We start from the raw sequence: 23,499 nt of genomic DNA, 5'->3' as shown, positions 1-23,499 counted from the left end.
GAACCTCGGCGCTCCTTTGCAGCCCTGGCGCGCGCCGGAGGGGCTGCAGCGGGAACCCCTCCCCGTCTCCGGCCGCCTGGCTCGGCTCGTCCTCCCCGCCCCCGTCCTCCCCCCTTTCAGGAAGTTCGGGAGGGGGATGGAGGGAGGGAGGGGCGAGGCGACGGGGCTCTGGAGCTGGACCCTCCGCGGGGGCGAGAGAGAAGCGCCGCGGCGGGCGAGGGATGGAGGCGATGGTGGTGCTGAACGCGCTGGGCACCCGGCTGCTCTTCGCCCTCCACGCGCTGCTGGGCGTCTGGCGGGTGGCCGAGGTGAAGAAGGAGCGCAAGTACTGGCTGCTGGCGCTGCTGAACCTCTTGCTGTGCCTGGAAGCGGCGCTCACGCTCAAGCTCAAGCGAGGAAGGGGCTACAAATGGTGAGCCAGCCGTCCCGGGTCCCGTCCAACTTCTTTCCCTCCCTCCCTCCCTCCTTTCTTTTGCTTTCTCCGCTCACTTCCCTCCCGCCGTGGTTTCGAAGAGAGAGAGGGGGGAGACGGGGAGAGAGAAAGAAAGCAAGAGAGAGGGGGGAGAGAAAGAGAGAGAAAGAAAGAGAGAGAAAGAAAGAAAGAAAGCAAGAGAGAGGAGGGAGAGAAAGAGAGAGAAAGAAAGCAAGAGAGAGGGGGGGAGAGAAAGAAAACAAGAGAGAGAGAGAGAGAAAGAAAGCAAGAGAGAAAGAGAGAGAAAGAAAGAAAGAGAGAGAGGGAGAAAGAGAGAGAATGAAAGAGAGTGAGTGAGTGAGAGAGAGAGAGAAAGAAAGCAAGAGAGAGAGAGAGAAAGAAAGAGAGAGAGAAAAAGAAAGAGAGAGAGAGAGAGTGTGTGTGAGAAAGAAAGCAAGAGAGAGAGAAAGAGAGAGAAAGAAAGAGAGAGAGAGAATGAAAGCAAGAGAGAGAGAGAGAGAGAGAAAAGGAGAGGAAAGGAGAGAGAGAGAAATTAGAGCAAAAAGGGTAGAAAAAAAGTGAAACGAGAAAATGATTGAGGCAGAGAATGAGAGGAAAGAGAGAGAAAGAAAAGAGAGAGAGAAGTGACTCATGATTTAAAGCATATGATAAAAAGCACCCCCCAAAAATAAGAGAGAAAGCCCCCCCCAGCCCCCACCTGTTTTTGGAAAGAATAAGAGAGAAAAAAACCCCACCCCAAGGCCTGTTTGGTGAAGCGCTCTGGAGCAGGGGGTCTCCAACTTTGGCATCTTAGTAGACTTCAACTCCCAGCCACAGACGGAATAATTTGAAATTTGAAGTGGGATTTAGGACATTTTATCATTTGTATGTAAGAGATTCTACAAACATATGGTTGCTTATTGAAGGCATACACACTGCTCAAAAAAATAAATAAAGGGAACACTCAAAGAACACATCCTAGATCTGAATGAATGAAATATTCTCCTTGAATACTTAGTTCTGTACAAAGTTGAATGTGGACAACAGCAGGTGAAATTGACTGTCAATCAGCGTTGCTTCCTAAGTGGACAGTTTGATTTCACAGAAGTTTGATTTACTTGGAGTTATACTGTGTTGCTTAAGTGTTCCCTTTATTTTTTTTTATTTTTTTTTTAGCAGTATATGCTGTTATGTATGTATGTGTTTTTAAGGTGGAGAAAGATTTTAAAAAATCCCTTTCTTACAAAAATACCTTTTCGTCAAGTGTTTGTCAACTCGAGACAGGGTCTTCTCCGAGTTCAATATACCCAGAACTGCACAGGGAATGGCCGGCTACTCTCCAGAGCAGGGGTTTCTAACCTTGGCAACTTTGCTTCCTGGGGAATTCTGGGAGTTGAAGTCCACCAGTCTTAAAGATGACAAGGTTGGAGACCCCTGCTTTACAGACTTTCTGCTGGATGGAGAATTCTGGGAGTTGAAGTCCACCAGGCTTAAAGTTGGCAAGGTTGGAGATCCCTGCTTTAGAGACTTTCTGCTGGCTGAGGTGGCTTCAGACATCCACTATTTAGCTTTCATTAAAAAAAATGGATGGATAGATGGATGGATTAATAGAATATAGAATATAGAATATAGAATATAGAATATAGAATATAGAATATAGAATATAGAATATAGAATATAGAATATAGAATACAGAATACAGAATACAGAATACAGAATAGAATATAGAATATAGAATATAGAATATAGAATATAGAATACAGAATACAGAATACAGAATAGAATATAGAATATAGAATATAGAATATAGAATACAGAATACAGAATAGAATAGAATATAGAATATAGAATATAGAATATAGAATATAGAATATAGAATATAGAATATAGAATATAGAATACAGAATACAGAATACAGAATACAGAATATAGAATAGAATAGAATAGACAATAGAAAATAGAGTAGCATAATGTAGAATAGAATAAATAGAGAGTACTCTACTCTCTATCTAGAATAGAACAGAGAATAGAAAGTAGAATAGAGTAGAATAAATATAGAGTAGAGTAGAGTAGAATAGAATAGAATAAATAGAGAGTAGAGTAGAATAGAATAGAATAAATAGAGAGTAGAGTAGAATAGAATAGAATAGAATAAATAGAGAGTAGAGTAGAATAGAATAGAATAAATAGAGAGTAGAGTAGAATAGAATAGAATAGAATAAATAGAGAGTAGAGTAGAGTAGAGTAGAAAAAATAGATTAGAATTCTGTATTGGCCAGGTGTGATTGGACACAGAAGGAATTTGCTCTCTGTGTACATAAAAGAAGAAGATACATTTGTCAAGAATCATGAGGTACAACGCTTAATGATTGTCATAGGGTACAAATAAGCAATGAAGAAACAATCAATATTAATATAAATCTTAACGATACAAGCAACAAGTTACAGTCATAAGTGGGAGGAGGTGGTTGATGGGAACAATGAGAAGACTAATAGTAATAGTAAATGAAGTGGATGGATGAGTGGATGAATGAATTGGTGAGTCACACGAAGGACCCTTATTTCAGATTATAAATGGAGCCTTGTTGGACACCTCTAACAGAGCAGTGGCAAGATTCCTCAGTCAATTTCTCAATTCAAACTATGAACCAAGATGTCGTTGAAGGAGAAATGACAATATATTTATTAAACAAATTCCTCATCAGATGATCAGATTGTGACCTTCTGCTGGTCAGGATTTTGCGCTGAGAGGACATCAGCTTGGAGAGATCAGGGCTAAGTACAGTGGTACCTCCACTTGTGAACTTAATTTGTTCCGTGACCAGGTCCTTAAGTAGAAAAGTTTGTAAGAAGAAGAAATTTTTCCCATAGGAGCCAATGTAAAAGCAAATAATGCGTGCGATTGGGTAAACCACAGGGAGGGTGGAGGCCCTGTTTCCTCCCAGGAGATTCCTAGAGAGGCCCCATGGAGGCTTCTCCCCACCTTTTCCGGCCATGTTTCCTCCCAGGAGATTCCTAGAGAGGCCCCACGGAGGCTTATCCCCACCTTTTCTGGCCTTGATTCCTCCCAGGAGATTCCTAGAGAGGCCCCACGAAGGCTTATCCCCACCTTTTCCGGCCATGTTTCCTCCCAGGAGATTTCTAGAGAGGCCCCACGGAGGCTTCTCCCCACCTGTTTCCTCCCAGGAGATTCCTAGAGAGACCCCATGGAGGCTTCTCCCCACCTTTTCCGGCCAAGTTTCCTCCCAGGAGATTCCTAGAGAGGCCCCACGGAGGCTTCTCCCTGCCTTTTCCGGCCAAGTTTCCTCCCAGGAGATTCCTAGAGAGGCCCCACGGAGGCTTCTCCCTGCCTTTTCTGGTTACAGTTTTGGAGGCTCGGGTTTGTAAGTGGAAAATGGTTCTTGAGAAGAGGCAAAAAAAATCTTGAACAACCAGTTCTTATCTGGAAAAGTTTCTAAGTAGAGGCATTTTTAGGTAGAGGTACCACTGTACCAAAGGCAGTTTCAACCCCCACTAAAAGGAATATGGTTTGACAATATTCAGAAGAAGCAAAGACACATAGTTCTAATTCACATCTACAAAGCCACCTCTGGAGACCTTGATGCCCCTGGTGACTCAGGGCAAAACTCAGAGCTGCTAAAAAACCAAAAACAGGGCAGGAGGAGGAGGAAAAAGAGGAGTTGAAAAGTGTCCTGTTCCCCCTTCAATGGGGGAAGAGTCTTGACTTCGGATCTCACCAGCATCGAGTTGGATTTGTCCTTCTTCTGAAACTCTGGTTCAACTTTTTCAGTAGGGGAAAAAGGATCCCATCGTGAGAAGAACAAAGGTCTCCTTTCAGGATGGGAGGCAGATGGTCTACAGGGCTTCCTGTTTTCAAACTTAGCCACCTCTTCCTACTGAAAGGCTGCTCTCATGCACAAGAGTCGCTCTGTTTCTGTAGAGTTCTCAAAATTTACAAGACTGAAAGCCAGGGAAATCATCAGTGAATCCCCTCCTCCCTGGGCCAGATAGACTGAATCAGAAGCAACGTGAGAAAATATTATTTGACTGAAAGAGTAGTAGAGGCTTGGAACAAACTTCCAGCAGACGTGGTTGGTAAATCCACAGTCACTGAATTTAAACATGCCTGGGATAAACATAGATCCATCCTAAAATAAAATACAGGAAAGAGTATAAGGGCAGACTAGATGGACCATGAGTTCTTTTTCTGCTGTCAGTCTTCTATGTTTTTATGAATAGACGGGGCTCCAATGGGATGAGAACTGAGTGTATTATCTCACAGGGGTCCTCTGTCTTTACAGAACAGCCACCATCCATTGGCTTGGGCAGAATGGACAGGGAACAAAGGCCAAGAGAGTTTTGAACATTATTATTATTATTATTATTATTATTATTATTATTATTATTATTATTATTATTAATTAGATTTGTATGCCGACCCTCTCCGTAGACTCTGTAGAGTTTTGAACATTGCTCATCCCACCATATGAAATCCTCATGCTCTAGACCAGCCTATTGGGTTGACCTGCCAAGCGCATCTGTTAGGACTCTGTCCATAATTGTTGGGCTGGCAATGTATTGACTGCAGGTGTTAGCTAATTATTTTATTTTATTTTATTTTATTTTATTTTATTTTATTTTATTTTATTTTATTTTATTTTATTTTATTTTATTTTATTTTATTTTATTTTATTTTATTTTATTTTATTTTATTTTATTTTATTTTATTTTATTTTATTTTATTTTATTTTATTTTATTTTATTTTATTTTATTTTATTTTATTTTATTTTATTTTATTTTATTTTATTTTATTTTATTTTATTTTATTTTATTTTATTTTATTTTATTTTATTTTATTTTATTTTATTTTATTTTATTTTATTTTATTTTATTTTATTTTATTTTATTTTATTTTATTTTATTTTATTTTATTTTATTTTATTTTATTTTATTTTATTTTATTTTATTTTATTTTATTTTATTTTATTTTATTTTATTTTATTTTATTTTATTTTATTTTATTTTATTTTATTTTATTTTATTTTATTTTATTTTATTTTATTTTATTTTATTTATTTGTCAAACAAGTATAGTATTATAGTACATATTAACATAACTGAGTCTGCGGAGAGGGGCGGCATACAAATCTAAATAATAAATAAATATAAATAAATAAATAAATAACATAACAACATATTTTATAAATGTTATAAATACAAACTACTAAAGAATTAAATACAACTCTTTTCTTTGTTTAGTTAATGGAATATATGATTTCAAATTGTAAAACAAGAAGTAAAGAATGTAATACTGAATACTATAAATCACAAATTATATGCTGTTGATTAACCATTGGTTATAATACCGCTAAAAATTAAAATAAGGAGGCTGTCAATTAAGCCAGCCTCAGGAGGGGAGAGGAGACATACTACATGTGTGTCTTTTAATTTTTTGTTTGTATTGTATGCAATGTACTGTAAGTTGTTATTGTTTATCTGTTTAACTGCTTATATGTAAATAAAAATCATTTTTTTAAAAAAACCATAACATAACATAAGTAGAACGTAGTAATAGAAAGGATAATAAGACAGTAGGACAGGGTCATTAGGCACATAAGTGCACTTATGCACGCCCCTTACAGACCTCTTAGAAAAGGGGAGAGGTCGATTGTAGATAATGTAAGGTTGAAGATTTAGGGGTTGGGGGAAGCAACAACAGAGTCAGGTAATGAGTTCCAGGCGGTGACCACTCTATTGCTGAAATCGTATTTTCTGCAGTCAAGTTTGGAGCGATTTGCATTCAGTTTGTATCTATTATGTGCTCTTGTGTTGTTGTTGTTAAAGGTGAAGTAGTCACTGACAGGGAGTACATTATGATGTACGATTTTATGAACAATAGTTAAATCAGTTCGGAGACGACGTCATTGTAAATTTTCTAGATGTAGTCATTATGTAAATATGCCCATGTCACACCAACACTCCGCAGTCTGCATTGGTTGCCGATCAGTTTCCAGTCACAATTCAAAGTGTTGGTTCTGACCTATAAAGCCCTTCATGGCACGGGACCAGATTATCACCGGGACCGCCTTCTGCCACACGAATCCAGGCGACCGGTTATGTCCCACAGAGTGGGCCTTCTCCAAGTCCCATTGACTAAACAATGTTGTCTGGCGGGACCCAGGGGAAGAGCCTTCTCTGTGGCGGCCCCGACCTTCTGGAATCAGCTCCCCCCCGGAGGTTAGAATTGCCCCCACCCTCCTTGTCATTCGTAAACTTCTTAAAGCCCACCTCTGCCGCCAGGCATGGGGGAACTGAGACATCTCCCCTGGGTCTATACAGTTTATGCATGGTATGTTTGTGTGTGTGTATGTTTTCGTTTAATAAGGGGTTTTTAGTGATTTTTAATGATTAGATTGTTATATATCGTGCAATTATTGTTGTGAACCGCCCCGAGTCTATACAAATCTAATTATTATTATTATAAATAATAATAATAATAATAATAATAATAATAATAATAATAATAATAATAATAATTATTATTATTATTATTTCTTCCAGGCTATTTCTTGAGGTCCCTATTGAAACTTCCCCTACTTTGCTTGGCTTTCTGAGGCAACTGAGGTTAGCAAACGCCGAGCCAAGCAGTAGTTATAGTTATAGTTTATTAGATTTGTATGCCACCCCTGTCCGAAGACTCGGGGCAGCTCACAGCATAGCAGTAATACAATACATTACAAATCTAACAATAAAAAAATTAGATCCATTTAAAAGACATTAATAACATAATAAAACCCCTAGCTATGCAGTCACACACATTCAACCTAATCTATCATGCAGTAAGGCCAAAAATATAATAAAAAGGGGGGGAAATGGTCATTATCCCCACACCTGGCGACAAAAGTGGGTCTTGAGCATTTTACGGAAGGCGAGGAGGATAGGGGCTATTCGAATCTCTGGAGGGAGTTGATTCCAGAGGGCCGGGGCCGCCACAGAGAAGGCTCTTCCCTTGGGTCCCGCCAGCCAACTTTGTTTGATCGACGGGACCCGGAAGGAGGCCCACTCTGTGGGACCTAATCGGCTGCTGGGATTCGTGCGGCAGGAGGCGGTCTTGGAGATATTCTGGTTACTCTACGTGCCTCCTCTTCTGAGCACTTTGTAGAAATACGATAACATGACGTTATTTTCTGGTCTCCTCCTTAATTTAAAAAAAAGTCTGGAAGGTGGTGTGAACAGTTACTTCTAATGAGGATCCTGGAAGGAGGAACGCAGAGCTCAGCCAAGAATGTTTTCACCAGGCGCCTCTCCTCCTCCTCTTCCTCCTCCTCCTTGAGAGGAGAGAAGCCTGTTTAGATCAGCTTCGGTCTCAACCAGCTGGACCGACTCACAGAGGCAAAACCCCTGGTGGGTCTCAACATACAGCGCAGCCTCCCTCCCCATCAAAACCTTCCGCGGTTCCACACCTGATCTGACGTTCCAGTGGCCAGATGGAAGCGAAGCTGCGTCACAATTTCCTCACCGAAAGGCTGGAGAGGAAATCTCTGGAGTAGAGAGTTGTAACCTCTTCTCCTCCTCCTTTTCTAGAAAAAGTTCGGAAGGTTGAACCCCGCCAATCAAAGCTCTGGGACCTTCCCAGCTGCAGGGATTCCAAAATTTTGAAATCCGCGAGTTGCAATCTGGGAGTCCATATAGAAACATAGAAACATAGAAGATTGACGGCAGAAAAGGGCCTCATGGCCCATCTAGTCTGCCCTTATTCTATTTCCTGTATTTTATCTTAGGAGGGATATAGGTTTATACCCCAGGCATGTTTCAATTCAGTTTCTGTGGATTTACCAACCACGTCTGCTGGAAGTTTGTTCCAAGCATCTACTATTCTTTCAGTGAAATAATATTTCCTCACGTTGCTTTTGATCTTTCCTCCAACTAACTTCAGATTGTGTCCCCCTGTTCTTGTGTTCACTTTCCTATTAAAAACACTTCCCTCCTGGACCTTATTTAATTAACCCTTTAACATATTTAAATGTTTCGATCCTGTCCCCCCTTTTCCTTCTGTCCTCCAGACTCTACAGATTGAGTTCATGAAGTCTTTCCTGATACGTTTTATGCTTAAGACCTTCCACCATTCTTGTAGCCCGTCTTTGGATCCGTTCAATTTTGTCAATGTCTTTTTGTAGGTGAGGTCTCCAGAACTGAACACAGTATTCCAAATGGGGTCTCACCAGCATTCTATATAAGGGGATCACAATCTCCCTCTTCCTGCTTGTTATACCTCTAGCTATGCAGCCAAGAAAATGTTCAGAAGGTTGAACCACACAGAACAAAAGCTCTGGGACCTCCCAAGCTGCGGGGATTGCAAACTTTTGAAATCCACAAGTTGCAATCTGGGAATCCATATAGAAACATAGAAACATAGAAGATTGATGGCAGAAAAAGACCTCCTGGTCCATCTAGTCTGCCCTTATACTATTTCCTGTATTTTATCTTAGGATGGATATCTGGGCATTTTTGCCAAGCTTTTGGAAACTATGTGAGACAGCAAGAACTAATTGCATTGCTTTGAGTTAAGACTGTTTGAACTTACACAGCTGCTAATGAAGATTAATTTTCAGTTGATGGTTTGCAAGAAAGGATTGCTTTTCGATTTGTGTGTGTGTCCCCACTGCTAAGCCAGTTATTACCAGTGGTTCATTTCATTTCATTTCATTTTATTGGATTTGTATGCCGCCCCTCTCCGTAGACTCGGGGCGGCTAACAACAGTAGTAAAAACAACATGCGACAATCCAATACAAAAGAAGCTAAAAACCCTTATTTTAAAACCAATCATACATATGAACGTACCATACATAAATTGTGGAAGCCTAGGGGGAAAGAATATCTTAATTCCCCCATGCCTGACGACAGAGGTTCATTAATTAAATTAAGTTCATTCAAACAGTAAGTTCGCTACGTTCGTAACTAGGGGCAGAACAGGTGGTCTCTGCTCCTGCTACTGTTGTGATTGGCTCTGGCCCAGCTCCTGCCCCAGGGAATGTGGAGGTGGAGGCAGGGGAAACTTCAACATGTCACAGGCCTGTGTTATTGCGAAGAGAGTCAGTTCAGAGTTTAGATTCCTTGGATGAAGAAGAAGGTGGGAGTGACTTGGCAGATGGGGGCTTGGCACACAGCCCAGGCAGTCAATCTCCGTTATCTTCCATTGATTCAGATGATGACATTTTGGACCCACGCAAGCGCAGAATTATGCATAGAAGAGACCAAGTAAGAACATACTACAGGAGATAAGTGAGGCCACCTGTGTTTGGGTGGGGCTCCAGTAATTAGGGCTGCTGCTATAAATAGCAGCATGTGGGTTTGGCCGTTGTGGAAGAATATCTGATCGCGGTTCGTCAGGAATCCTGTGTTTTCTGGACTTTGTTGATTTTTCACGCCTTTGAAAACAAAGCAGAGCAACGTGTGTGTGTGTGTGTGTGTGTGTGTGTCTCATTTCATTGGAAGAAGAAGGGGTGCGAAGTTTCTTCACAGCTGCTAGCTAAGTACTTAATGACTGCTTAAGGGAAATTGTACAGACTACCCGGTTGTTTTGGGAAGAGTGCTCTTTGCAATACAAAAAGAGTGCTTAGTTTATTTTGAATTTTGTGATAAAGAACATTGTTTTGAATTTTTGAACGTGTGTTTGTCTGAAATTTGTACCCTTGAATTTTCGGGAGGCTTCTATCAGAGAGCCCGGCAGAACAGCTACTTTGCTGCCTGACTGTTTCCAGGAGAAGCTTTTTAAAAATTCAGCTGGGTGGTGGGAAATCTAGTTGGCACCAGCTGTGGGTATATGAATGTCTACACCCACCCCAGGGCATCGTCGACCTCTCTTATTCCTTCAATGTTTTGACTGTGAATTCTGTAATGGTTTCTCAGGGTGCTAAACCCAACACTTTTTGTCCTTTTTTCTCAGGTTCTCGCCGCCGATCTTTGTCTATCTCATCAGCATAGTGCCTTCCCTGTGGATTCTGGAACTTCAGCCGAAAAATCAGGTACTGCTTTTGTGGGTTTTCATGTGGTTTCATGACGGAAAAGGAGGGAAACTGCCGCTGTCGGCGTCTTTCATTCCGGCCGCTTCCAAAAATATTTCAAACTTCGCCATGTATGCTGTCCAGGTCATTCTTTCTGGGTCAAAGAATTCAGGTGGCTGGACTACCGATGGAGTAGCCATGATAGCACACGGAGGGTCGGTTTCCTCGTCGCCAATGTGATAACTCTCAAAGCAAGGTTGAATCAAGCAAGGTTTATTTCGCTAACAGGACAAGGAAGTCAATTCAGTCAAGAAGCAATGGAGTATTGGGAGCTCTATACAATGACAGTTCTCCTATTTATACAATCTAGCCCAGCAACAGGGCAGTTTTACAAAGATACATTTTAAGCACCAAAAGAAGGCAACCAATCAACATGCAATAAACAAATCCGAACTTTTGACTTTTACTCTGTCTGGGTAGGTCACCCAGGCAAGTAGCTAACAGAAACCATTTGCTTGGGGAAAGTAAACGGAAAGAAAACTGACCTGCCTGGAAGCCAATTTGGGCGCCAGTTACTGTAATTTTTGTATCCTTTTGAATCTTCGGAGAGGGGTGGTGTACAAATCTAATTAATAATAATAATAATAATAATAATAATAATAATAATAATAATAATCATCATCATTATTATTATTATTATTATGATGATGTCAATACAACACAGCAAACGAGATCACTATGCTGGATTTCGTATTTCATCACCAGTCAGGCGCTTCCCAAGCACCTAGGACTGCGTGATGTAGCGGCGAATTATGTTTGCCGATCCCAGTAAAGCGGCCTCTTGCAATTGACAGATGGAGATTTTGTCAATTCCGATGGTTTTCAAATGTCCGCTGAGATCCTTTGGCACTGCGCCCAGCATGGCAAGTACCACTGGGACCACTTTCACTGGCTTATGCCAGAGTCATTGCAGCTCGATTTTTAGATCTTTGTATTTCACTAATTTCTCTAGTTGCTTCTCCTCAATTCTGCTGTCCCCTGGGATTGCGATACCGATGATCCATACTTTCTTTTTCTCCACAATCAGGATGTCTGGTGTGTTATGCTTCAGAATTCGGTCTGTCTGAAGTCGGAAGTCCCACAGTAGTTTTGCTTGCTCATTTTTGACCACTTTTTCGGGCTTATGATCCCACCAGTTCTTTGCCACTGGTAAATGGTTGTTCCGGCACAAGTTCCAGTGGATCATCTGTGCCACCGCATCATGTCTATGCTTGTAGTCAGTCTGTGTGATCTTTTTGCAGCAGCTGAGTATGTGATCGATTGTTTCATCTGTTTCTTTACAGAGTCTGCACTTTGGATCATTATTATTGTTGTTGTTATTATTATTATTATTATTATTATTATTATTATTATTATTATTATTATCCTAAATTAAAGAAGCAGCTTTTTTATGAGTTATGAAATCATTTTGGCTTAGGTGCCTATACAACACTGACTTTTCTTGCAACATCGTAGATTAGATTAGATTAGATTACAAGAGTTGGAAGGGATTTTGTAAGCAGTGATGGGCTGCCAAAATTTTTACTGCCACGCTGTGGGTGTGGCTTATTTTGTGGGTGTGGCTTGCTGGTCATGTGACCAGGCGGGAGTGGCTTATTGGTCATGTGAGTGGCTTGACAATCATGTGACCGGGGTGGCTTAAATGTCTTATGGATTGTCCACAGCCTGGGGGCCACCTCCAAGGGTTTGGGGAAACAGTGAACTGACAAGGTGAAACCTTTGCGTTCCTTCCATTTCCAGTTTATACAGGACCAGAGCTGAAGCTGTGTTTTTATTGCAGCTTTGCCCCAATGAATATGAGCAGCTGGTGAAGAACCACAGTGAACAAGTCAGGGCCAGTTATAGAAATGAGACCACCGCAAACAACATAATGGAAAAGGTGAGTGTCTGAGATGGCGGTTGATATTGCTGAAAAGCCGGTGCAGAAATTGGGGATAAACCAGCGGCTTGCCACTATTTAACTATTTTCTATTTTAACAGTAATTAAGGATCATACTAAGGTACTAGAGAAGGAAGGACAATAAAAAACTATTAAGTATTAAATAAATAGTGCATAAACTTACTACTCGCACTGCGCTCTCCCCCGTGGAGGCAGTAGCCCATCATTTATCTATGTATGTATGTATGTATGTATGTATGTATGTATGTATCTATCTATCTATCTATCTATCTATCTATCTATCTATCTATCTATCTATCTATCTATCTATCTATCTATCTATCTATCTCCCCGAGTCTTTGGAGAGGGGCGACATACAAATCTAATATATTATTATTATTATTATTATTATTATTATTATTATTATCATTATCATTATTTATTTATTTATTTATTTTATTTTTGTCAAACAAGTATAGTATTATAGTACATATTAACATAACATAACATAAGTAGAACATAGTAATAGAAAGGATAATAAGACAGTAGGACAGGGACATTAGGCACGCCCTTTCCAGACCTCTTAGAAAAGGGGAGAGGTCCATGGTAGATAATGTAAGGTTGAAGATTTTGGGGTTGGGGGAAGCAACAACAGAGTCAGGTAATGAGTTCCCCAGGCGGTGACCACTCTATTGCTGAAATCGTATTTTCTGCAGTCAAGTTTGGAGCGATTTGCATTCAGTTTTTATCTATTACGTGCCTCTTGTGTTGTTGTTGTTAAAGGTGAAGTAGTCACTGACAGGGAGTACATTACGATGCATGATTTTATGAACGACAGTTAAATCAGTTCGGAGATGACGTAGTTGTAAATTTTCTAGATTTAGTATTTGACATCTGGAGGAGTAGGGTAATTTGTTGTGTGAGGAGGAGTGAAGGACTCTTCTTATTTATTTATTTATTCATTTATTCATTCATTCATTCATTCATTCACTCACTCACTCACTCACTCACTCACTCACTCACTCATTCATTCATTCATTCATTCATTCATTCATTCATTCATTCATTCATTCATTCATTTGTCCAATACATAAATACATAGGAAGAAAAATAGCCATGTGATAATATAAAAGAGGATGAAAGTGGACTTAGAGGAGAGGATATATGAAAGGAAGAGAATATATACGATAGGTGAAGGAAAGGAAAGACAATTGGATAGGGGACGAAAGGCACACCAGTGCACTTATGTACGCCCCTTACTGGCCTCTTAGGAATCTTGAGAGGTCAATCATGGATAGTCTAAGGGAGAAATGTTGGGGGTTAGGGGTTGACACAATTGAGTCTGGTAATGAGTTTCACGCTTCGATAACTCGATTGTTGAAATCATATTTTTTACAATCAAGTTTGGCGCGGTTCGTATTAAGTTTGAATTTGTTGCGTGCTCTTCTCTTATTGCGGTTGAAGCTGAAGTAGTCATTGACTGGTAAGACATTGCAGCATATGATCTTGTGGGCAATACTCAGATTGTGTTTTAGGCGTCATAGTTCTAGGCTTTCTAGGCCTAGGATTGTTAGTCTATTTTTGTAGGATATTCTGTTTTGAGTGGAGGAGTGAAGGGCTCTTCTGGTGAAATATCTTTGGACATTTTCAAGGGTGTTGATGTCTGAGATGTGGTATGGGTTCCAGACAGATGAGCAGTAGTCTAAGGTGGGTCTGGCAAAAGTTTTGTAGGCTCTTGTGAGTAGAGTGAGATTGCCTGAGCAGAAGCTGCGTAGGATCAGGTTAACAACTCTACAGGCTTTTTTGGCGATATTGTTGCAGTGGGCTTTAGCACTTAGGTCATTCGATATTGTGAAGTATTGCTGGACTCCTTCGATTGTATTAATATCTGATATGTGTGAGGTGTGCCAGAGCAGATCTTGACCACCCAGAAGTGCTTCCTCCAAAGGAAACCCTCTTCCCTGCCACTTTCTGGCTTCTCTATTCTGCTTTCTGACCTTTGCCTTTCCTGCAGCTGCAACAGGCCCAGGCGTTTGTCAGCACGCTCTCCAAAATGTGCGATCCCATATGGACGCTGAGTCTCCACCAAACCTTTCTGCTGCTCCTCATCCTGGGCCGCTGGCTGCTTCCTATCGGTGGGGAGATCACCCGGGACCAGCTGTCTCAGCTCCTGCTGCTCTTCGTGGGCACCGCCGCAGACATCCTCGAGTTCACCAGTGAAACCCTGGAAATAGAGAACGTCCGGTAGGGCTCGGGGGGCTCTCGGCCCTGCGGCTGCACTCACAACAACTTGTCCTTCTACCCATCCATCATTCTGTCTGCCTGTTTGCCCACCCATCTTGATTCTTGACAAATGTGTCTTTTTTCTTTTATGTGACCTGAGAGCATATGCACCAAGACAAATCCCATTGTCCCATCACACTTGGCCAATAATGTGATGTGCCGGTGCCTGGAGGCTGTTGGGGTCTGGATGGGTGTCAACAGACTCAAACTCAACCCTGATAAGATGGAGTGGCTGTGGGTTTTGCCTCCCAAGGACAATTCCATCTGTCCATCCATTTATTATTATTATTATTATTATTATTATTATTATTATTATTATTATTATTATTATTATTAATTGGATTTGTATGCCGCCCCTCTCCGTGGACTCGGGGCGGCTAACAACAGTGACAAAAAACAGAAGTATAAAAATCCAATACTACAACAGCTAAAAACCCTTGTTATAAAACCAATCATACATACAAACATACCATGCATAAATTGTAGAAGCCTAGGGGGAAAGATTATCTTAATTCCCCCATGCCTGATGGCAGAGGTGGGTTTTGAGGAGCTTACGAAAGGCAAGGAGGGTGGGGGCTATTCTAATCTCCGGGGGGGGGGATCACTAACCCCCTCAGAGAGGGTTCGCAACTTGGGCGTCCTCCTCGATCCACAGCTCACATTAGAGAACCATCGTGCTGAATGAATGAATGAATGAATGAATGAATGAATAAACAAAGAAAGAAAGAAATAATTCTATTCTATTCTGTCTCTCTGTCCAGTAGCCACCTTTTGTTAGATTTTCTTTATAAGGTGCAATACTTGTGAATAAACCAGAATGATGAGAGGGTGATATTTGACTGTTGAATAGAATAGAATAGAATAGAATAGAACAGAATAGTGAGACCACATTTGGAATACTGTGTTCAGTTCTAGAGAACTCACCTACAAAAAGATATTGATCAAATTGAACGGGTCCAAAGATGGGCTACAAATAAATAAATATATCCATCCTAAGATAAAATACAGGAAATAGTATAAGGGCAGACTCGATGGACCTTGAGGTCTTTTTCTGCCGTCAATCTTCTATGTTTCTAGAATAGAATAGAATACAGTGTTCCCTCGATTTTCGCCGGTTCGAACTTCGCGAAAAGTCTATACCATGGTTTTTCAAAAATATTAATTAAAAAATACTTCGCGTTTTCCCCCCCTATACCACGGTTTTTCTCGCCCAATGACATCATATGTCATCGCCAAACTTTCATCCACCTTTAATAATTTTTTAAAAAATAAACTTTAATAAATAAACATGGTGAGTAATAATCGAAATAGTTGCTAAGGGAATGGGAAATTGTAATTTAGGGGTTTAAAGTGTTAAGGGAAGGCTTGTGATACTATCCATAGTCAAAAATAGTGTATTTACTTCCGCATCTCTACTTCGTGGAAATTCGACTTTTGCGGGTGGTGTCGGAACGTATCCCCCGCGAAAATCGAGGGAACACTATAGAATAGAATAGAATAGAATAGAATAGAATAGAATAGAATAGGAGTTCTTTATTGGCCAAGTGTGACTGGACACACAAGGAATTTGTCTTTGGTGCATAGATGGGAAGTTTCGTTTTCTTATTTGCTATTATAAAGTTTATTGGTATAGTAAAATGATTCTAACCTTATTTCCTTCACCCAGTTTCATTATTTCTAACCTACAATATTCCTCATTCCCATTTTATAGAAACTAATTGTAGGCTTCTATTGTTGGAGACCTCCTTAACCCAATCAATGTGTCTGGCCCAATTATGTCAGTCCTCTGTTTCTAAAATGCCTGCCTTTCCTTTTTCCAGGAACAAAGATGCTCTGGTCTATGCAATCCTAGCCGTCTGGACCTGGAGTATGTTGCAATTCCCTCTGGATCTAGCAGGTTGGTCCAGTCAATGTTTCCCCAGGTTTGTGCTCAGGCGCATCAGATGATCCCTTCATTCTCCTTGGAAGCTGCTTCAATTGGGTGCATTTAGACTGGTCACTCTAGGGTGGAACCATGGAATGGCCAGTCTGAAGACTGAGGCAGGTGATTCAGGAGGCTGAAATGTCTTATGGGGAAGTAGATCCATGTTTAACTATAAATAGATGATAGGTAGGTAGGTAGGCAGGCAGGTAGATAGATGATAGATGGAGGGAGGGAGGTAGATAGATAGATGGATGGATAGATAGATAGACTGATAGATAGTTAGATAGGTAGGTAGGTAGATAGATAGATAGGTAGGTAGGTAGGTAGATAGATTAATAGGTAGGTAGGTAGGTAGTTAGAAAGATAGATTAATAGGTAGGTAGGTAGGTAGGTAGGTAGGTAGTTAGAAAGATAGATTAATAGGTAGGTAGGTAGGTAGGTAGGCAGGCAGGCAGGCAGGCAGGCAGACAGACAGACAGACAGACAGACAGACAGACAGATAGATAGATAGATAGATAGATTGGATGAATGGACGAACAGACAGACAGACAGACAGACAGACAGACAGACAGACAGACAGACAGACAGACAAACAGACAGATAGATAGATACAGTGATGGGCTCCTACGGGTACGGTCAGGAACGCAAAACCGGTAGAAAAATTTTGAATTTTTTTCCTTTTTGGGCTCTGGTTATGTTTTTCCTATCGCAGTAAATGAGGTTGAATATGTATAATTTTAGAAGAGATATGCATGTGTGTGTGTATACATACACATACAGTTTATATAGTAGATAATGTATATTTTTGTGTGCCTGTGTGTAAGTAATATGTATGTACACATATGGCATATATACATAGAATTAAACAGTATATTTTGGATGTTCGGTAATAGTAAATAGATAGGGAAATTGTATCTCTTTGAGGCGAGGAGAGGCCAGGCATCCTAGCCCTAACCCAAGCCCTTGACATGAGTGACGTCAAGTTGGCCACCTTTAAGCTAGTCACATGACATTTAAGCCCCCCCGGTCACATGACTGTCAAGCCACGCCCACCTGGCCAAAGCCACACCCACAAAATAAGCAGTGTGGTAGTAAAACCTTTTGCAGCCCTTCACTAGATAGATAGATAGATAGATAGATAGATAGATAGATAGATAGATAGATAGATAGATAGATGATGGATGAATGGATAGATAGATGTAGATAAAAATAAACATGATTTGTTTTACTTAGGAAATGGTGACCATGTGTTACGAAGTTCTAGATGCTTACTAATGGTTCTACTTTGTAAGTTACGGTTTATAAGTCATTCACAGTGTGAACAGAAACCTGACTTAGCAAGCCTCGTGGTTGAGTCAGGAAACCACAATTCAAAGAGCGAACCATGCCGCAAGCTCAGCCTGGCTTAGGAACTTCTGCCTTGTCTGACAACTTTGTCGTTGGGTGATGTGTACCATGGGTTTCAACCTCCGTGCCCTTCTTTTTTCCTTCCTTCCAGTGCAACATCTCAACTGCGATCGAGCAGCTTCGTCCAGCAAAGTTTTCCACCTTCTCCTCTGCAGCCACAGCGCCGACCTGTGGAACATTGGCATCAGCTTGTTCATCCAGGACGGCCCTTTCCTTGTGGTACGCCTGATCCTGATGGGCCACTTCCGAGTAGTGAACCAGATGCTGGTGTTCTTTGCTGCGAAGAACATTCTGATCGTGATGCTGCAGCTCTACCGCCTGGTGGTGCTATCGCTTGACTTCCATGCCTCCCTCCAGCACAGGGCAAAAAGCCAGAAAGGAGCCTCTTCCTGTTGCCCCTGCGAGCCCAACTCCATCAGCTTCCCATCCAATGGCCTGCTGGATGGAGGCGACTCTACTACCCTGGAGGAGACCTTCCCAGAGTCAGCTGAGTGCTTGTGAGGGAATGTCTGTTCTCCCCTGGGACCAGCCCTTTCCTCTGGGGACCACGTTTGAATGAGCTGGCCTTGACAAGCAGCCTCTTTGCCCACTGGAAGACAAGGGTCCCAACCTAGCAGCCAAACGGGGAGATATTTGAGATAGCAGAGAACAAAATCCATTCTATTGATTGGGTGGATTGATTGACATGGTATTGTTCTGTCCCAGCATTGAGCCCCCCCCAAGATAAGATGCACACCACCGGATTTAGTACTAAAGGTTTTACGGCTAATAAAAGTCTTAGCAGCTGGCCAGAGTCCCAAATTAGGTAAACACAACAGTAATTACTGGATTGGAGTAAAGTTCCTTATCGTAGACTTACAGAGGTTGGCTGGAAGCCCGGAGCTAATTACTGTAGCCAAGAATGTGGTTTTTTTAAAACACAAGCCGAAGAGAAGAGCTGAAACAAGATTTCTGATGTGGACTGGGGTGTTCTCACGTTGAAATGTTGTGTGACTCCTCCTTAAATAGCCTGAGGGTGCAGCCCAGTAGCCAGCAGTGTTACTCATGAGGAAGCCTCCTCCTGAGTAACCATTCATGCCTCCTAGAGGCCCTGCGAATCCTAGCATCAAGAAGAGGCTCCTCCTCTTCTCTTTCAGGAGGTGCAGAAGTCCCTGGTTGCTCTTCAGCCTCTGACGCCACGTCCTCTTCGCTGTCAGTCTTGGATGCCAGTAACACAAGACTCCCGTACCGCACCTACACTGTCTCTGAGTCCTCTGGATCCATTGCTAATTACGCAGGACACGAACGAGTCACAACAGATATCCATGGTAATTTATCCGTTGTATATCTGATGGGACTCAGCTGAGGTAGTTTTTGGGTTGGTTCTTCTTTTATTTTGTAGTAACGTGTGACATATGCAGACTACATGGTTGCCTTCAGAGCCCTGCTATAGATAGAATCTTTACCTGAAATTCAGGTGTGCGTCTGGGGCATGATACAAGTCCCCTTGATCTAGTCTGAGGATTCAACTTTGACAAAGATACAGAAGTTCAAATAAATGGAAAGCACATTTTCCTGCTTCCTGTCTGTCCTGGACACATTATGTATTCAGTGAATGCAACAATGGCTAGTTTTTCAATTGCCTTTTCCTCGTATAGGTTGAAGATGTGATGGCTTGCCATGGAAGGATTTCCACAAGCATCGAGTCTGATGTAACCTTATCCCATCACACCCATGTCAACCCTGTTTACACGGCCTCTTTCCCACAAAGCAATGGGCCACCTTCCATTGATCCAGGTACGATAGGGGGGAGAATTCCAGGTGGTCATGACCTTTCCAGGTGGGCGTTGTTCTGTCTGGCCCAGTTAATTAGCAGTAATTAATCCTCAATGAAGACTCGAAAGCAAAGTCACTATGTATATTTGTCTATTTACAAGGCAACGTGCTGGAAACAGCAATGAAGTCATAGGAATGTCAGGCCAACTGCCAAAAGATCCCCGTCCACCATAAAGTAATAAATTCAAGTCATTAGTTCTCGGCATTGACAGGTACTCACAAATGCCCTCAAAAACAGGAATTCAGGATTGCAGAAGGATTTAAGAAAGAGACTCTTCAGCTGCTAGTTCTCTTTCTCTATAGAGTTGTTTAACTTCTCCACCAAGGTTTCCCATCATCCTTCCTTTTATACTCTCGGTGATGACAAGCTGTGCATAGAAGTATTCAATACCTAGATTTATATTGCTGGAGATATTCTCATCTCCCATGCATTCTTCTTACCCTAGCATCTAATATGGGGTCCACACTATTCCCCTCCTCATCTGACTCCGATATTACCACAACTGGGGAGTTTACAGTCTCTGGAGGGTCCCCAGACCCTAGCTCTCCCTCACGCTCACTTTATGATTCTTCTGGACCCAAATGGACCCAGTTCATTCTCCTCAAAGTCCGTGACCAAAGGAGCCGGATTCGGGCCAACCACAACAGGCGTGGCCTGTCTCTATAAGACGACATGGTCGGGAGATCTACTCAGGTTCCCGCAACCAAGAGGTTGCTGACAAGAATAAACCTCAAGGAAAGTTCTGATGGAAACACAGCCGATCCTCTCTTGATCCTCTACTGTGCCATGGATTTTGTCCTTCTTCAAAGCAATAAACACCACCAGCATGGTTTCCTGTTTGGACCAATTTCAGCCTTTGAAATGAAATGTTGTGTTAGCTTATCAAAAGCTGGCGTGTGTAGAGTAACTTTGTTCTCATTCACAGGGAAAGACGTCTTCAAAGTCTTGGTTATTGTTGAAATTCAGTTTTGATATAGCAATATGTGATTATTTCTTCTCTTCTACTTCCTGAATGTCAATATCTTTAATTTCTGTGAGCACAATTCTTAATGGAAAGAGAGGAGATGTTTTTGTTTTTTTATAAAAAATAAACCAGAAGTTTTGTATTTGCTTGGGAAATGTTTATCCGGCAGTGTCTTCGTTGATCTTTCTGCTTCACATCCCTATTTATTTATTTATTTATTTATTTATTTATTTATTTATTTATTTATTTATTTATTTATTTATTTATTTATTTATTTATTGATTGATTGATTGATTGATTGATTGATTGATTGATTGATTGATTGATTGATTGATTGATTGATTGATTGATTGATTGATTGATTGTTAGAGTTGGAAGGGACCATGCGGGTCATCAAGTCCAACCCCCTGCCTAAGCAGGAACCCTACAGCATCCCAGCCAAATGGCAGTCCAATTTCCTCTTAAAAATGTGCAGAGTATTGGAGTTCACAACGTCCGCTGGTAGGTTGTGCCACTGGTTGATCATTCTGACCGTCAGGAAGTTCTTCCTTATTTCCAGCTTGAATCTCTCCTTGGTCACCTTCCAGCCGTTGTTCCTAGTCCGACCCTCCGGTGCCCTGGAGAATAAAGTGATCCCCTCCTCTCTGTGGCAACCCCTCGTATACCTGTAGACTGCTATCATGTCTGTTCTGGCCCTCCTTTTCTCTAGGCTATCCATGCCCAGTTCCCGCAGTTTCTCTTCATAAGTCTTGGTTTCTAGTCCCCTGATCATTTTGGTTGCTGTTTTCTGCACCTTCTCCAGAGTTTCAAAGTCTTTTTTGAAGTGTGGTGACCAGAACTGGACACAGTACTCCAGGTATGGTCTGACCAGGGCGTAGTAGAGTGGTATTAAGACTTCCCTGGTCTTGGAGTGTATTCCCCTGTTGATGCAGCTTAGGATTGTATTGGCTTTTTTGGCTGCTGATGCACATTGTTGGCTCATGTTTAGTTGATTATCCACCAAGACTCCGAGGTCTCTTTCGCAGTCGCTACTGCTAAGAGGGGTTTCTCCCAGGCTGTATGTGTGTCTAGGGTTTTATCTTCATGGTTTCTTCCCCTCCATTAACTTATCTCTGAATTGAGCCCCTCCCAACCACTGACTTTAGGAGAGGAGGAGAGATGGCAAACCTTTTTAGGTTCACATGCCAAAAGAGAGTGCGCGGGTGTGCTAGTAGTGCCCGCACATGCCCACACCCCTTCCCTTACCTCCATAGGCGTGTGCACCCACATCCGCGCTGCTCCTGCACAGGCACATAATCTAACCCATCCCCATTCACCCCATCCCATAATCCACCCCACCCAGGGGTGGGCAGCAGGCAGGACGGGGTGGAATGCAGTTCCAACGGTAGAAATGAAGATGCGTGGACAGCTCCAGCTGATTGGCGGCTGTCACTTCCTGGATTACTGGTCTTGGCTCGGCTCTCATTTTTTCCCCTGCTGTTGCTGCTGCAACTGCGCTCCTTGCTTTTTTCCTCTTTCCTCCTTCCTGGCCTCGGACGAGCTTCCCTCTCTCCTGCCCGGCTCCCCTCCAGCCTCACGTGGCCACCTCCAGCCTGAGGTGCAAGCAGAAGTTGTGGGTGGAAGCGGCGTTGGCAGCATTTATGCTTCTGGCAGCACCCGTTCGCCTAGCTACCCAGCCTGAGTTGGGGGGTGTGTGACCCAGGAAGGAGAGCACGGGAAGCGCAAAGCAAATTGTCACCCCAGCAAGCAGCACTGGTAAGGTTGTAAGTCGAGGAGTTAACAGTTCACTTGAACGATGATTATCGTTCAAGCCACTCCCACCTGGTCACGTGGCCGGCAAGCCACTCCTACCCAATCACATGATCATTAAGCCACACCCACAAAATAAGTCACTACCACAGTGTGGCAGTAAATATTTTGACTGCCCATTACTGACCCCACCCCATTCACTGAAGCCTGGGACATGAAAAAACAGCCCAACAGGTAAACCGGAAGTTCAGAAAAACAGACTTCCGGTTTGCCCGTTGGGCTGTTTTTTGCACTCTGGGCAAAATGGCTTCCCTGAAGTGTTCAAAGATTGAAATGGCCTTCTCCAAGACCAAAAATCAGGGGGATAGCACACACATGCACTCTGGAGCTGACATAGGGCAACACCTCATGTGCCGTCCGATATAGAAACATAGAAGACTGACGGCAGAAAAAGACCTCATGGTCCACCTAGTCTGCCCTTATACTATTTCCTGTATTTTATCTTACAATGGATATATGTTTATCCCAGGCATGTTTAAATTCAGTTACTGTGGATTTACCAACCACGCCTGCTGGAAGTTTGTTCCAAGGATCTACTACTCTTTCAGTGAAATAATATTTTCTCACGTTGCTTTTGATCTTTCCCCCAACTAACCTCACATTGTGTCCCCTTGTTCTTGTGTTCACTTTCCTATTAAAAACACTTCCCTCCTGAACCTTATTTAACCCTTTAACATATTTAAATGTTTAGATCATGTCCCCGCTTTTCCTTCTGTCCTCCAGACTATACAGGTTGAGTTCATGAAGTCTTTCCTGATACGTTTTATGCTTAAGACCTTCCACCATTCTTGTAGCCCGTCTTTGGACCCGTTCAATTTTGTCAATATCTTTTTGTAGGTGAGGTCTCCAGAACTGAACAAAGTACTGTATTCCAAATGTGGTCTCACCAGCGCTCTATATAGCGGGATCACAATCTCCCTCTTCCTGCTTGTTATACCTC

The 23,499-nt window shown here is 41.9% G+C and overlaps 1 protein-coding gene across 1 annotated transcript; it reads left to right on the top strand.

Annotated features, from left to right (window-relative positions):
* The first annotated feature begins 203 nt into the window (after window positions 1-203).
* Window positions 204-20,890, top strand: TMEM26 (transmembrane protein 26). The gene is made up of 6 exons (XM_070753937.1): window positions 204-412; window positions 10,360-10,438; window positions 12,258-12,356; window positions 14,371-14,600; window positions 16,460-16,536; window positions 18,062-20,890. Exons 1-6 carry the CDS (start codon window positions 222-224, stop codon window positions 18,469-18,471), a joined length of 1,086 nt encoding a protein of 361 aa, XP_070610038.1. The 5' UTR covers window positions 204-221; the 3' UTR covers window positions 18,472-20,890.
* Window positions 20,891-23,499: the final 2,609 nt, after the last annotated feature.

This window comes from Erythrolamprus reginae, chromosome 5 (assembly GCF_031021105.1).
Source record: "Erythrolamprus reginae isolate rEryReg1 chromosome 5, rEryReg1.hap1, whole genome shotgun sequence".
Classification (NCBI taxonomy): Eukaryota; Metazoa; Chordata; class Lepidosauria; order Squamata; family Dipsadidae; genus Erythrolamprus; species Erythrolamprus reginae.
This window is presented reverse-complemented; position numbering and strand designations above follow the sequence as displayed.

What these genes read in the sequence shown, in the direction of transcription:
- TMEM26 (XM_070753937.1), top strand. Translation starts at nt 222, where the DNA reads ATGGAGGCGATGGTGGTGCTGAACGCGCTGGGCACCCGGCTGCTCTTC. An exon ending in CAAACAACATAATGGAAAAG is followed by an intron (nt 12,357 to 14,370) that starts GTGAGTGTCTGA and finishes CCTTTCCTGCAG; the next exon opens with CTGCAACAGGCCCAGGCGTT. An exon ending in ATTCCCTCTGGATCTAGCAG is followed by an intron (nt 16,537 to 18,061) that starts GTTGGTCCAGTC and finishes CCTTCCTTCCAG; the next exon opens with TGCAACATCTCAACTGCGAT.